The sequence below is a fragment of the Chaetura pelagica genome, unplaced genomic scaffold (assembly GCF_000747805.2).
Source record: "Chaetura pelagica isolate M959 unplaced genomic scaffold, ChaPel_1.0 scaffold37, whole genome shotgun sequence".
In the NCBI taxonomy this organism is placed as follows: Eukaryota; Metazoa; Chordata; class Aves; order Apodiformes; family Apodidae; genus Chaetura; species Chaetura pelagica.
Genome location: NW_009954567.1, coordinates 620,170 through 635,339, shown reverse-complemented (window position 1 = coordinate 635,339; position 15,170 = coordinate 620,170). Strand labels below are relative to the sequence as shown.

General features: G+C 39.6%; 1 protein-coding gene across 1 annotated transcript in view; it reads left to right on the top strand.

Annotated features, from left to right (window-relative positions):
* The window catches only part of LOC104395664 (chondroitin sulfate proteoglycan 4-like), a 29,817-nt gene extending 15,045 nt beyond the window's left edge, over positions 1 to 14,772 (top strand). The window contains exons 7-10 of the mRNA XM_010005394.1: positions 5,837 to 5,968; positions 9,611 to 9,783; positions 12,330 to 12,513; positions 12,719 to 14,772. Of these exons, the coding sequence (XP_010003696.1) occupies positions 5,837 to 5,968; positions 9,611 to 9,783; positions 12,330 to 12,513; positions 12,719 to 14,772 (2,543 nt within the window). The remainder of the gene's footprint in view (positions 1 to 5,836; positions 5,969 to 9,610; positions 9,784 to 12,329; positions 12,514 to 12,718) is intronic.
* The last annotated feature ends 398 nt before the right edge of the window (positions 14,773 to 15,170 follow it).

Below are 15,170 nucleotides of genomic sequence, written 5' to 3'. Positions count from 1 at the left end.
AATTAATTTGGTCAGGAAATGAAAAGTCAAGAGCCTGGCAAAAGCAAGCCAAGCTGTTAAAATTGGGCCAAGGGAGACTTTGACATGTAAAAACTGCTATGGTGGTAGAACGGTGGTAGTTTCATTGTGAGGAAATAAATCCATTCTACGTTCCAGAATGGGCACATTCACATCTGGAGCCTGAAATGAATCTGAATAATAAAAGTAAAAAGAACAGCAGATTTCATTTTCCAGTGAGTAGGAGTGTGAGTTGTACAGTAAATTTGAAATGTAAAATTGCCCAGGTTGTGTGTCAGCTCTTGCATCTGCTCTGGCTCTGCCATCTGCTCAGCTTCATGGCCTCCTGTGTTTCAGAAAGTACTTTGGGTATTTTTATTATTTTCCTTTCTCAGTCCATGATGGTCTTTCTTTGTTTATCTTGGTCTGTTGCTGGAAGTGTACTTCCTGCTCCCAGCCTGTACCTCTCACTCTCAGCCGTGTCATGGGGCCTTTTCTTATCTGGTTGCTGTCGTTTGGCTTTTTACCCCTTTTCTGTCCAGCTACTCTGCCCCTTATCTTCAGTTTCCTAGTGTGTGCTACTTCCTTTTCTACTTCCCAAGCCCATCCTGGGAAGTAGCCCTATTCATGTTCTCCACAGCTTGGCACCTACTCTTCCTACTCTATACCTTTCCAAAGGGAAGAGCCATAATCTTGGCTGGAGCAGCCCTCCTGTCCTCTGGCTACCCCTCATAGCACCAGAGGTCTTTTACATCTGCACATGGCAATCACTCTCCATCCTCAAGGTAGGTCTTTTGTACTACCAGAAAGCACTACTGTACTTTGTTTTTAGTCCTCTAACATAAGATTTCATAACATTTTCCATTTGCTCAGTCATGAACATTAAATTTTGCTGCTTTTTCTGGTTGCAGATGTCCCCCTTTGTTCTCATGTTTTCCCCTTAAATTATGTGTTTCCTCTGTAATCTCTGATTGTTCTGTCACCACCGTAAAAGCAGAACAAGAGCATACCTTTCCTGTTCCACTGTCACTTCACTCCAGGGTGCTCCCATCCCACTTTCACAGGATGGGGTCTGCCCTTCAGCCCTGCCAGTGTTGTCCTTAGGGCAGTACTGAATTTAAGTTTTATTGGTTCTGAAGTCTCTGGTTTTTTTCAGTGCAGTTTTTACAATCTGCCTTGTGGTGTCCTTTTTATCCCCTCTGATCAGGTATGCCTTTAAAAATTAATTGAGATAAAGTAGTATGTGCTCCACCCAAGTAGCAACTCAGGATTTAGTTCTGTGCCTGCCTCTGCCAGTGACAAGATAACTGTCAGTCAGACAGTTGACCTGCATTAGCCAAAAAAGCAAGTGAGGCTAAGTAAGCCTTTTTTTCCCAACCTAAGACAGATTGTAGACTCCTCAGTGATTTAAAAAATGTACAACTACTTGTGCATTTTTATCAAGAGAAACATCAAAAGAATGAAAGCTTTTAAAATAAAAACAGTATGACCTGATCTCCCAGAGCTGCCTCAGTGCCTGGCTGGAAATAAGAGCACTGCCTGGGGTAGTTTTTAACTATAATCTCAGAAGCCACATTTGATTCTTCCCATATGTTAATTTATAGTTAGGCAAGGGGTGCAAGTGCAAGTACATGGCACCCTCTCACTTTCAGAATATATATTAGTGTAGAAAAGATCTCATGGCTCAATTGGGCAAAGCAAATAGAAGAGTAATGGTAACTGCAACAGTTAAGGTTTGTTTTTAATTCTCTCTTTCTACCTATTTAAACAATCTGAGCCTCTACTTAAAGCAAGATTTAGGAAGCTATGTATACCTCAGTAAGTCAGTTCTGAGAGAGATATTTTTACAGGAATCCACTCAGACTCCTGGAGGTAGAAGGTGAGGTAGATGTGATGTCTAGTAATGGCACAAGGGGCAGTGGGTGCAAACTGGAGCATAGAAGGTTCCATGTAAACATCAGAAAAAACTTCCATCCTGTGAGAGTGACAGAGCACTGGAACAGGCTGCCCAGAGAGGTTGTGGAGTCTCCTTTGCTGGAGACATTCAGAACCTGCCTGGACATGTTCCTGTGTGATGTGCTCAAGGTGATCCTGCTCTGGCAGGGGGGTTGGACTAGATGATCTTTCAAGGTCCCTTCCAACCCCTAAATTCTGAGATTTTGTGTGATTCTGTATTTTGCTATCAGTTGTGCCAAAGTGCATACACGTCCTAAGATTAAAGAAAAAGATGTGCATTTATTATGAGTACACATAACCTCTGAAATAGTTTAAGTTGTGACAACACATGCTCTTCAGCAAAGCTGAAGCAGAGCAAAGAGGCAAAGGAAACAACTTGAAGAGTTGATTCAGTCCTTTAAATGTAAATGAAAATGAAAGCATGTACTAGTTGTTTTTCTCCAAATTTCTTCTTTGCTAAAATGTCACTGTTCATGTGCTTTGGTCCCTCCTAAGATATAAAAGGAGTAGGAAATTTGGGAGTTGTTGTCTCCCCAAGTTTAACTTTGTTTCAGCTCCATGGGTGTCATTGAAGAAAGAAAGGAAGAGGAATAATTTACATCTAAGGGATGTCTGGCTTTCAGCATAAGTAACAGCCAGTAGTTCTTCACTGGGAATGTGTTCTCTGCATTACTAATGTCTTTAGTTCTAGTTAAGACATAAAAGTACTGATGAAAAATTGCTTCAGAGTGACTTTGGATGTATTTCACTGTAGCCAAGAGCAAAAGCTGCTCAGTGTGTTTGTAGGTATTGGATGACACACAGAATAATACAAGAATAAATTTATGTTTTATTTTCTACAGGAGCAATGTCTGGAAGCTTCAACTTTCAGGTAACAGATGGTTTAAACTTTGCACCTCGGCAGATTTTTAGCATCACAGCTCAAACGCTGGTCATTAGCCTTGAAGTAAACAATGCTGTATCTTCATGAGGCTTGATGCAGGTTAAAGCTCTCTGACTTCTGAGGCACTTTCTTGCAGAGTGCATGTGTGTTGCTGGAGTTGTTTTACAAGGAGCTGCTGTTGAGCTGTAAGTATACTGCTCAAGATAATTAATTTGGTCAGGAAATGAAAAGTCAAGAGCCTGGCAAAAGCAAGCCAAGCTGTTAAAATTGGGCCAAGGGAGACTTTGACATGTAAAAACTGCTATGGTGGTAGAACGGTGGTAGTTTCATTGTGAGGAAATAAATCCATTCTACGTTCCAGAATGGGCACATTCACATCTGGAGCCTGAAATGAATCTGAATAATAAAAGTAAAAAGAACAGCAGATTTCATTTTCCAGTGAGTAGGAGTGTGAGTTGTACAGTAAATTTGAAATGTAAAATTGCCCAGGTTGTGTGTCAGCTCTTGCATCTGCTCTGGCTCTGCCATCTGCTCAGCTTCATGGCCTCCTGTGTTTCAGAAAGTACTTTGGGTATTTTTATTATTTTCCTTTCTCAGTCCATGATGGTCTTTCTTTGTTTATCTTGGTCTGTTGCTGGAAGTGTACTTCCTGCTCCCAGCCTGTACCTCTCACTCTCAGCCGTGTCATGGGGCCTTTTCTTATCTGGTTGCTGTCGTTTGGCTTTTTACCCCTTTTCTGTCCAGCTACTCTGCCCCTTATCTTCAGTTTCCTAGTGTGTGCTACTTCCTTTTCTACTTCCCAAGCCCATCCTGGGAAGTAGCCCTATTCATGTTCTCCACAGCTTGGCACCTACTCTTCCTACTCTATACCTTTCCAAAGGGAAGAGCCATAATCTTGGCTGGAGCAGCCCTCCTGTCCTCTGGCTACCCCTCATAGCACCAGAGGTCTTTTACATCTGCACATGGCAATCACTCTCCATCCTCAAGGTAGGTCTTTTGTACTACCAGAAAGCACTACTGTACTTTGTTTTTAGTCCTCTAACATAAGATTTCATAACATTTTCCATTTGCTCAGTCATGAACATTAAATTTTGCTGCTTTTTCTGGTTGCAGATGTCCCCCTTTGTTCTCATGTTTTCCCCTTAAATTATGTGTTTCCTCTGTAATCTCTGATTGTTCTGTCACCACCGTAAAAGCAGAACAAGAGCATACCTTTCCTGTTCCACTGTCACTTCACTCCAGGGTGCTCCCATCCCACTTTCACAGGATGGGGTCTGCCCTTCAGCCCTGCCAGTGTTGTCCTTAGGGCAGTACTGAATTTAAGTTTTATTGGTTCTGAAGTCTCTGGTTTTTTTCAGTGCAGTTTTTACAATCTGCCTTGTGGTGTCCTTTTTATCCCCTCTGATCAGGTATGCCTTTAAAAATTAATTGAGATAAAGTAGTATGTGCTCCACCCAAGTAGCAACTCAGGATTTAGTTCTGTGCCTGCCTCTGCCAGTGACAAGATAACTGTCAGTCAGACAGTTGACCTGCATTAGCCAAAAAAGCAAGTGAGGCTAAGTAAGCCTTTTTTTCCCAACCTAAGACAGATTGTAGACTCCTCAGTGATTTAAAAAATGTACAACTACTTGTGCATTTTTATCAAGAGAAACATCAAAAGAATGAAAGCTTTTAAAATAAAAACAGTATGACCTGATCTCCCAGAGCTGCCTCAGTGCCTGGCTGGAAATAAGAGCACTGCCTGGGGTAGTTTTTAACTATAATCTCAGAAGCCACATTTGATTCTTCCCATATGTTAATTTATAGTTAGGCAAGGGGTGCAAGTGCAAGTACATGGCACCCTCTCACTTTCAGAATATATATTAGTGTAGAAAAGATCTCATGGCTCAATTGGGCAAAGCAAATAGAAGAGTAATGGTAACTGCAACAGTTAAGGTTTGTTTTTAATTCTCTCTTTCTACCTATTTAAACAATCTGAGCCTCTACTTAAAGCAAGATTTAGGAAGCTATGTATACCTCAGTAAGTCAGTTCTGAGAGAGATATTTTTACAGGAATCCACTCAGACTCCTGGAGGTAGAAGGTGAGGTAGATGTGATGTCTAGTAATGGCACAAGGGGCAGTGGGTGCAAACTGGAGCATAGAAGGTTCCATGTAAACATCAGAAAAAACTTCCATCCTGTGAGAGTGACAGAGCACTGGAACAGGCTGCCCAGAGAGGTTGTGGAGTCTCCTTTGCTGGAGACATTCAGAACCTGCCTGGACATGTTCCTGTGTGATGTGCTCAAGGTGATCCTGCTCTGGCAGGGGGGTTGGACTAGATGATCTTTCAAGGTCCCTTCCAACCCCTAAATTCTGAGATTTTGTGTGATTCTGTATTTTGCTATCAGTTGTGCCAAAGTGCATACACGTCCTAAGATTAAAGAAAAAGATGTGCATTTATTATGAGTACACATAACCTCTGAAATAGTTTAAGTTGTGACAACACATGCTCTTCAGCAAAGCTGAAGCAGAGCAAAGAGGCAAAGGAAACAACTTGAAGAGTTGATTCAGTCCTTTAAATGTAAATGAAAATGAAAGCATGTACTAGTTGTTTTTCTCCAAATTTCTTCTTTGCTAAAATGTCACTGTTCATGTGCTTTGGTCCCTCCTAAGATATAAAAGGAGTAGGAAATTTGGGAGTTGTTGTCTCCCCAAGTTTAACTTTGTTTCAGCTCCATGGGTGTCATTGAAGAAAGAAAGGAAGAGGAATAATTTACATCTAAGGGATGTCTGGCTTTCAGCATAAGTAACAGCCAGTAGTTCTTCACTGGGAATGTGTTCTCTGCATTACTAATGTCTTTAGTTCTAGTTAAGACATAAAAGTACTGATGAAAAATTGCTTCAGAGTGACTTTGGATGTATTTCACTGTAGCCAAGAGCAAAAGCTGCTCAGTGTGTTTGTAGGTATTGGATGACACACAGAATAATACAAGAATAAATTTATGTTTTATTTTCTACAGGAGCAATGTCTGGAAGCTTCAACTTTCAGGTAACAGATGGTTTAAACTTTGCACCTCGGCAGATTTTTAGCATCACAGCTCAAACGCTGGTCATTAGCCTTGAAGTAAACAAAGGACTTGAAGTCTTTCCAGGTCTGTTTTTAAATATTATCATGATTTCATCCACTTGAAAAAAATGCTTAATATATGGTTATTTGTCAGATAGCTAGCTGAGTAAACTATAGAAAACTGTACCTGGGAACATCTATCTGTTTGTTTTTTAAAGGAACAGTTACGCTTTCTGAAATGACATATTGCTAGGTTGTTTCACAGTGTTTAACTTTTTCATATGCGCATGTGCTTGGAGTCTTGGAAACTGGCAGTGAAACACATAAGCACAGTGTGACAATAACAGTGTCTGCCTAAGCTCTGAACATTCCCCATGCATATTTGTTTAAAAACTCTCTACTATATTCATGTATTCAGAGGTGTCTTAGCTGGTTGTGATTTTGCCTTGTAAAAGCAGAGTGAAGCTTGTATCTGTGGGATTCTGAATAGCGCACATAAGATCACCAGACTGAGAGCAGCACAGACTGTGATAAATCAAGGGGACAGAAATCTTCGATTCTTATTTGTGCATTTGTTACTAGTTGGATCAGCAGCCAAGTATTTTTTTAATGAAATCCTGCTCCTGCAGGAGTTGATGTGTTAAGAGAGTCTCACCAGAGCCATTTACTGTTTTGCATTGGCAAGAGTAATCCCTCATTGAGTTAGTAATCTAACATTATTGCGGGATTAAAGGCATAATGAAGATTAGGCTTCTCCCAGCAATGTCTTGCATCACACTTTTGTTTGTGCTTCCTTCTTTTTGTTCTGAATGTGATCTGTACAGCCAGAGAGAGGCTGGGGCTTGGTAAAGCTCTATAGGTAGTAATCTATACATTGATTTATTAATTTGATACAGAAGAGGAGCACTTTGCTTTCTAAACTTCCTGAACATAAGATGCATAAACAAAGGCTTGCAACAAAAGCCACTTAAAAACTGGCAACAAAAAATGAGATTGTAGCAGCATGATCTTCTAATTCAGTTGATATAAATGGGATTCACATAAATCCACTTACAAAGCTTGTTAATCTCCAATTTTGGTGTGTAAGGTTGCCTCAGGCACAGGGTTTTACAGGAATTCTATCTTAAGCCGAAGATAATTACAAGAAAAGTATGCCTGATACATCCCTAGAAGGCAATGTCCCCAGACTGTCGTTTCTCCAGTTTGCAAAATACAGTATTTCTTTCAGCACTGCAAGCTGTATTCATCTAAGTGTGCAGTTTTTCCTGAATTCTTTCTTACTTTGGGTTAGCAAAATTCCTTTTTTGATGATAAAAAGTATTACTAGCTTTTTCACCTGTTCTCTTTATGATACTTCTAAAAGATGTTCTGGAGCACTAGAGGTTTCAGCTGTACTTGGTCAACATGAAATGACTGTTATACCAGTGATAGCACCAAATTGTTAAAACATGCAAAAATCAATAGCCGGTGTTCTATTTCATAGAACTGAAGGAAAAGTTAATTTTGAGACAACTTGAAGAATCTTCTCTCTGAGGAAGTAAAACTGGAATACAATGTCAAAAATTTGCCTTGTCTTCATGACTAGGGATAAACTGTTCTCTCAAACATATTGTTCTGCAATTTTGTAACAGCATATACCACTGCCTTATTATGTGTTGGATATACTAGGTTTGTTTATAGGATTTACGGATTTTTTTTTCTGTTCAACAGAAGTCTTTTTTATTCAGTATGCTCAGTAAATTGACTGCTAAATATATGAGTTGTTTCTTACATATAGTAGGTATGTACAATGTGAGGATTTGCTCTCTTCAGGGAAGCAATTGCTCAAAGAAGTGAGCTGCATTCCTCTTTGAGAAGGAGAGGCAGCCTGACTTGTAGGTATTCAGAAGCAAAGCCAGGCTGGATGCGGCTTTGAGCAACTTGGTCTAGTGGGAGATGTCCTTGCATCCACAATCTCAAGGGATTTGGAACTAGGTGATCTTTAAGGTCCTTTTCAACCTATACCATTCTATGTTTCATAACTGTTCAGGAGTTACAGGCAGAATGCTCATGTGAGAGGACTTCCCAACTTCTAAATGTAGGCAGTCAGAATGGATACTAGGTGCCTATAATGGCCTTACTCTGTTGCATTCTGTTGCATACTTTTGTGGATTAGCTTTGTCCCACTCTGCATCACCCATCCTTGTTGTGTGCCTTCCTCTCCTATCTCTGTTCCTTTGCCCTGTGTTTGGGTGGAGCTGGTTTTGTGATCTCAACGTTGGGGATGGAGCAGACTGTTCTCGCTTCCCTTTCCTTCACCCAGCCTGTTGACTGGCAAATAACCTTTCTCTCCCTTTTGAGGTGTCAGATCAGAGCAGAGCTGCTCTGGGTACTAGAAAAGGTTCTCAAGTCTCAAGACAGAAGTGGGTGGAGGAGAAGGTTATGCTTGGGGGAGTATTCCATTTTATAGGAAAATGTGAGAGACCATTGTCTGTGGCCCTGGGCTGTGTTTCAACCTGTCCTGTGCAGTGAGTGAGATCACGTCTATTAGAAACAAACAGGGGCTTTGTGGCATGCATCCTCAGCCCTGCACTGTGTCCCTGCACTGTGATGGTGGTGGTGGGGAACCTGGTATGGTTATGAAATATTGGAGTGGTAACTTTCATTGCTAGGGCGTGACCATGTTTGGGAGTTATTCTGTCTTTTTCTGTTAAAGCCATGAGACCTGATTTGCTCAAGGAGGAGGTTATTGAGAAATAGCTGTTTGCAGATACAGTGGTCTGATTAACTGTTGCACGCAGCTGTACATTCTTGACAACATCTGCTGTATGCACAGCACAAAATCATGCTTCCCTCTCTGACTGTCACACAAAAAAGTATCATTAAGCATGAGATTTAGTTTGCCAAGTGTGTACTGTGAAATACTGCATCAACAAGAATCCAAATGAAACAACTTTTTTTTTTAGAAAGTTACTATTTTGGTTTTATCACAACAGTGTCAAAAATTGTCTTGGTTTGACTCAATGTCAGAAGGCTCTTTATTGTCTTTATAATATTTAAGGCAGAAGGTACCAGTTAGTGTGGTGCTATGTATTAAAAGGAATTTTAAAATATATTACTGTCACCTACAAGTCTCCATCCCTCAGTTCAGGTCATTATTTCTGTTGTGTGGTGTTCTGGTGTTTGTTTAATGCAGTATTTATTTTTAAATGTCACTGAATGAAAATCATCTTTCATACCAGTACAGTGTGGTTCGAGTGTGGTCTGCTAATAATCTGTTTTGGTTTGTGTGTTCACTAGAAACTTTGCTGTGTTAAGGCTTCTTCGTGCCAAATCACCCTGCCTTCTGTGGGCAGCTGGGATTACCAGAAACAATGGTAGCTTCAGCTGGAGTTTAAATTCAGTTCTAGACATGTAATATAGGAACAGGACTTCTTTTATGTGCTCTACTCCATACTTTGGGCATTTTTTACAGAAGGTAGTATTTAGTGATTGCATGTGCTGAAGAGACCTGCGCTCTTTCATTTCTGTAAAACACAGGTACATCCTACTAATGCACTTTTTGATTGAAAAAGCTGTGTAAGAGTTATAACTAGAAGATATCTAGAAAAAGGATTACCCTGCTGATTGTATATAACATTACTGAAATACTCAGTAGAATACCTAGATGAGAGACCGAGTTGCGCATACAAAAATTACCTTTTGGGAAGAATTGCTTCTGCAAATCTGTGTTACTTACATTTTATAGGTTCCAGGAAACCTATTTTACAACATGATCTGAAAGCTGTAACCAATGATGTGACCAAGGCAGAAAACAGAACTATAACTTTCATGATTGTAACGTCCCCAAAACTTGGAAGGCTGATCAGAGTAAATTCTGATAATACCACTCAGGAAATCCTCAGTTTTACGCAGTCTATGGTAAGCATCTACTTTATAATAACGAGTTCAAGGGTAGGTGGTTACTTCAAAGGGCATCTCGGTTGCTTGTTCTTTGTCTGATTCATTTATATCTGTTAAGTAACCAGGCATATGTGACCCATCAGTGCACTCACCCAGATTTGCTTTGTCATCAAATACTTCGCATCTAGTAATGAACGCAAGAGGAGCCTTTGTTCCCCTCTGCTTGAATACTAGCAGGGTCTTGGCAATTTCCCCTGTTTTGCTTCTAGCAGTGTTTTTCAAGAAGAGCTGTTCTTATGCCATTAACCAGCAGTCTGAGGTTGGAAGCCTTTAGTTTTTGGCAGAATGAATAGATGTTTCTCCATGAAAAGTCCAAGTATCAGATTGATTTCAGCTGTACGCTATCCTCATCCATGTCCCCAAGAGGACTTTTATTGACTTGATTGGCTGTGATATTAAGTGTTTAAATAATCTTAACAGTGATACAGTGTCTCATACTTGAATAACTAAAACGTGGCAGCTCATGTAACTTGATGGAGAACATTTTTTGCAACTTAAAAGAAGTTACTTATGTCTGCCTGCAGACCCCAATATAACTACTTGCTCTCTCTGTAGTAAGTGATTCTTAAAAAAAAATTAAGCAGGGGAGGTGAAAGGTACTCAGTCTTCTGACTCCTGAGGGAAAAATGAAGAGGTAATTTGATCTTAATCTGCATTTACAGATTTTAAACATAGCTGTTTTATTTAGAGTATGAAGGAATTAAAAAAATCTATTGGCCAGGGTTTGAAACTTGACCAATAAAACCTAGAAAAAAGGTTGACATTTTTATTTTATTAGTTCTCATCAAACTTTGAAACAACGTGACCAAGGACTGTGGTAGAATAAATCTCCACTTAAACTTTATAAATCAAGGTGATCACAAAATATTTATCTTGAAATTGTGTTCTAATCCCATTATGTTACTGATCTTGCTGCCATAGTTGCAGAGTTTTGTCTTACTTTATGAGGGAGATGAACTGTATAATGACACTTTCCCCTTCTCTTCCTAAAATGTATGATTTTTATTGGCACTAGTTGAAAAATTAAAGGATGTCAGACAGAAAATTATGTCTCCTAAGGTTTTGAAATTTTACTCTTTTTGCCTATGAAGATGATCTTCACATATGTTTATCAGACAATGCCATGTCAGAACATGGCATTTTCTCTCTATAGCTTTAGTTGTTAATCTAATGTATAGCTAACTTTCCTTTGTATTTTGTAAATTGCATAAGGATTTGAACTATAATAATGTGTATGCTTTTCTTCTCTGTCAGAGGTATTTGTATTGGCCATTTTCACTTAAAACAAGTAGAGCTAAGTGACTTACTATAGGTAGAATTAAGGTATTCTACCCAGTTTGCTGTCTATTATGGTAGAGAGTGGGACATAAAATGATTCCGAATAAACTCCCACTGTCTAGGATATTGTAGCCACAAGAAGTTACATATCAGTGAGAAAATGACATTGATATTATAAACATTGTATATTCTCTGAGTAAGGCACTTAATTGCTGTCTGGTAATAAGAAGCTTGTAAATCTGATTTTAATCAAAAATGTTTTGTGTTGGTTTAGTTCTTTGGGTTTTCATTGACTTCATTCTGTATTGTGGAACATGAAATTCCATCTCTGAAAAGTACTGTGCTGAGAGCTTATGAAAGTAGTTAGCACTTTTGCTATGTTGCTGAACTCGTCCCCTTGCTCTGTGGCTTATTGCTTCATTGCCAAAGAAAAAAAGGAAAAAAAGAAGTGAAATCACTATTGCATTTCAGTAAGATTTTCACTAACAGTTGTTGTTCAGCCAATATAAGAAAATAGTTTTCAACATGATATTTGGGTTTTTTTATCTGCCAGTTCTCTTTATGGTGTCTTGGAAGTAATTTCATCTTGCAGCAAGCTACATTTTCTTCATTATACTTTTAAGTCATTACAGAGGTAAACATAGAAATCCTCACCAATTCCCATCTTCTTAGCCCAGGTATTAGCATGGGGCTTGCAGTTAAAAAAAAGAAAACCCTAGTGAAACCGACTCTAAACACTGTTGGATTTAAAGGTTGCACGTTGTGCCTGTTTTTACTATAAAAATTAGCTTTCTCCAAATCGGAAGTCTGAGACTCTAGCCCTGCTGAGGGCTTTTTTTCCTTAAAAAGAAAAAACCCTAGATACATGATATTCTGATTCACTGAAGACACGGTCCACCTGAGCTCCTGTTCACCTTTAGCACGGCAAGTTTGAAACAAATTTCTCAGTGTTTTGTACCTCTATTCCTTACATAAGGCCTTTCTAAGCATTTATGCCCAGTAAAGTTTCACCTACCTTCAAGTAGGTGTTGCTTGTCTGGCAGTGCAGGGTCCATCTTCAGAGAAAGAGAAATGCAAGATGATCTTATTGTAAATTACATTTACACTGTTCGTGGACTAAGGTACAAAGGCCTCTCTTGAACGATGTTCTTAATATTTTTATTTTTTCTCTTTATAACTCTGTGTTTAAAACTATTATACCTATGGCTTTTCTTTACACTAAACAGGTGGATGAAGGTGTAGTCAGTTATGAGCACTTACATGCTGAGTCAACTGACTGGAGTGCAGAAGATTTCTTTACATTTACTGTCTTCTCTCCGCCATCAGCTCTGGACCTCCAGGTGTTCCACATTGTAATTTCATATGAAATTAGAAGGCATGATCGGAACAGTCGTCTTCTGGCAAATACAGGTAAAGATACTGTACTGTTTGGGCTTCAAACAGTTTTGAACCAGTCATGGTTCTGATGAACAAATGTGAAAAAATGAAGGGTACTTTCTCTTCAGTAAAAAATGAAGAAGCTTTTCTGAGCATCATGAGTGTTTGGTATCTAATTTCCGAAACATTGCAACTATAAAATAGTCAATTTACAATATTCTCTTTTCCTTTCTGCTAGGTCTCATAGTCCAGGAAGGAGGTAGAGTATTAATCAACAAAACAAATTTAGATGCTTCAAACCTATTGATTAAGCTACCTGAGGTGCAGCGCTCCATGTATGAAGTCTGGTATCAAGTTACATCTTTACCCCAACATGGTATGATTTTTGTTGGAGAAAGAAATGTTACCAAAGAAAAACCTAACTTCTCCCAATATGTACTGAACAAATTTGGAATTATGTATGTGCATGATAATTCTGAATCACTTAATGACTATTTCACTTTTGCTGTTTGGTTAAACCTTAAGACCAAGTCTGCAACAAAGCCCCATAGTGAAGTTTTGGAGGAGATGTTTAATATCACTGTTGTTCCAGTGAATGACCAAGCTCCAGAACTGAAGACTAAAAGGCTGCACTTGAAAGTTCTGCAGGGAGGTGTGTCAGTGCTGGGGTCAGAGAATCTGAAAGTTGAAGACTTAGACAACACCCCAGCCGAGCTCAAATACACCATTGTTAGCAACCCCAACAATGGTTATTTAGCACTGAAAAGCAATCTCAGTGTCTCTGTAAAGGATTTCACCCAAGCTGATGTTGACAGTGGTGAGGTTTGGTTTGTACAGGATGGAAGTTCATCTTCTGGGGTGTTTTACTTCAGTGTGACTGATGGTAAACATCGCCCTTTATACAAGCTGTTCAGTCTTGAAGTCATACCAATTGCTCTCACCTTGGTCAACCTTACTAATGTTGCACTTCCACAGGGCCAGACATCTGTCACTATTACTAATGTGCAGCTTTCAGCTGTCACAAATACAAAAAGCACTAATATAATGTATGAAATAACTCAGCCACTCAAATATGGACACCTGATGATTGGAAATGAGCGGGTTACTAAATTTGAGCAGGCAGATTTGTACTCAGGAAGGCTGTCTTACCACCTGACAAATCTCACTGCATCCAAAGAAGTACTGGAGTTTATGCTCTTTACTGCAGAACGCAATCTAACGGGACAAGTGCTGAACATCACAGTGAAGCCTTTAATAAAAGTTGCACCTGACATGCAGATTACAAATCAAGCAGCCTATACATTCAGAACCAGTGACCTGGATGCTTCTGAGCTAGCAAATTTGACAAGTAGTAATCCTAGATTTGAAGTGATAGTGCCTCCATCTCATGGGAGGATTGTAAAGAAAAGGTTAGTGAATGATGCAGCATTTGAAGATGCTCAGACATTCACCCAGGCTGACATTGATAGTGGTGTTGTGCTTCTAGACATAGATACAAATATGACAGGCATTGATCTGTTGAATGACTCATTCACGTTCATACTCAGGGCAGAGGCTGTGCAGCCTGCTGTCAGCTGCTTTCAGTATTCCATTGTGCCATACCATCTTCCACTTGTGCAGAGTTTTACAGCTGAAATGCCTTCCATAAACAGCCCTACCACTTTAAAGCATCACACTACCTCAAAGAATGAGGCACCAGCTTCCTTTCAGAATGGAGAGCCTACAGTATCACCACATAAGACTGGACCAACCATGTGGCCAGGGCAGAATGGCTGGGGAAATCTGAAGGAGGAAAGTCCATTGCTACATCTGGCAATGGGAGCAAGTGAATCTGTGGGGACTAGGACCGCAACCCAGGTTAATGGTGAGAATTCCAGAGGGCAAGCAGATGGAAGCACCAACCCTTGGTACATCATTATCCCCCTGGTGCTGGTGTCTGTGCTACTCATGGTTGCTGTTATTTCAGTGTGCCTCTTGCTAATGTGTCAGAAGAAAGAGAAGACAAAATGTCTGGTCAAAAGTCAAACAGATGCAGTTGTCAGTAGAGCAGATCGATGTCTGGAACGGAGCCTGACTCTACCCACTGTTACAGTGACCCCTCTCCCAAAGGGGGTTGAGAGAAGTACAGCCTCGCCATTCTTGGCAGTTAGACATGAACAGCTGCTTCCTGCAGTGGTTTCTCTGACTGTAGAACAGTCTCTGCAAAACAGCTGGTTAAACCTTGATCCTGAAATGGTCCAGTACTGTCGAAGAACAAACCCAGCTTTGAAGCAAAATCAATACTGGGTATAGTTACGGCCAGTTTTGGTCATGCTAATTGATGCAGTATGGAAAAATGAGTGTAATTGTTGATGTATACTTTGTCCTTTAATACACTTATTTATTATAGGTCAAATGATGCACTGTTTGTTAGATGAAATCCAAATACCTGTGAAAAAGTAATAATAAAAATCTTACTGATTACAGTGGCCATAAAATAAGATTTCTAGTTGGAAATCAGCAAAATTCTCACTTAATTCAGTGCAGAATTTGGCCCTATAGGTTTTGAATGCACCCTCTGTATGCAGTATTTCTTATTTCCTATGACAGGGGTAAAATAGAATATGCTGCAAAAGGTTATCTATTTTTAATATAGTTATTTTTCTTCAAGAAGCAGGTTTGCTGTAAAGGTCTTGTATTCTTTCCTGAAC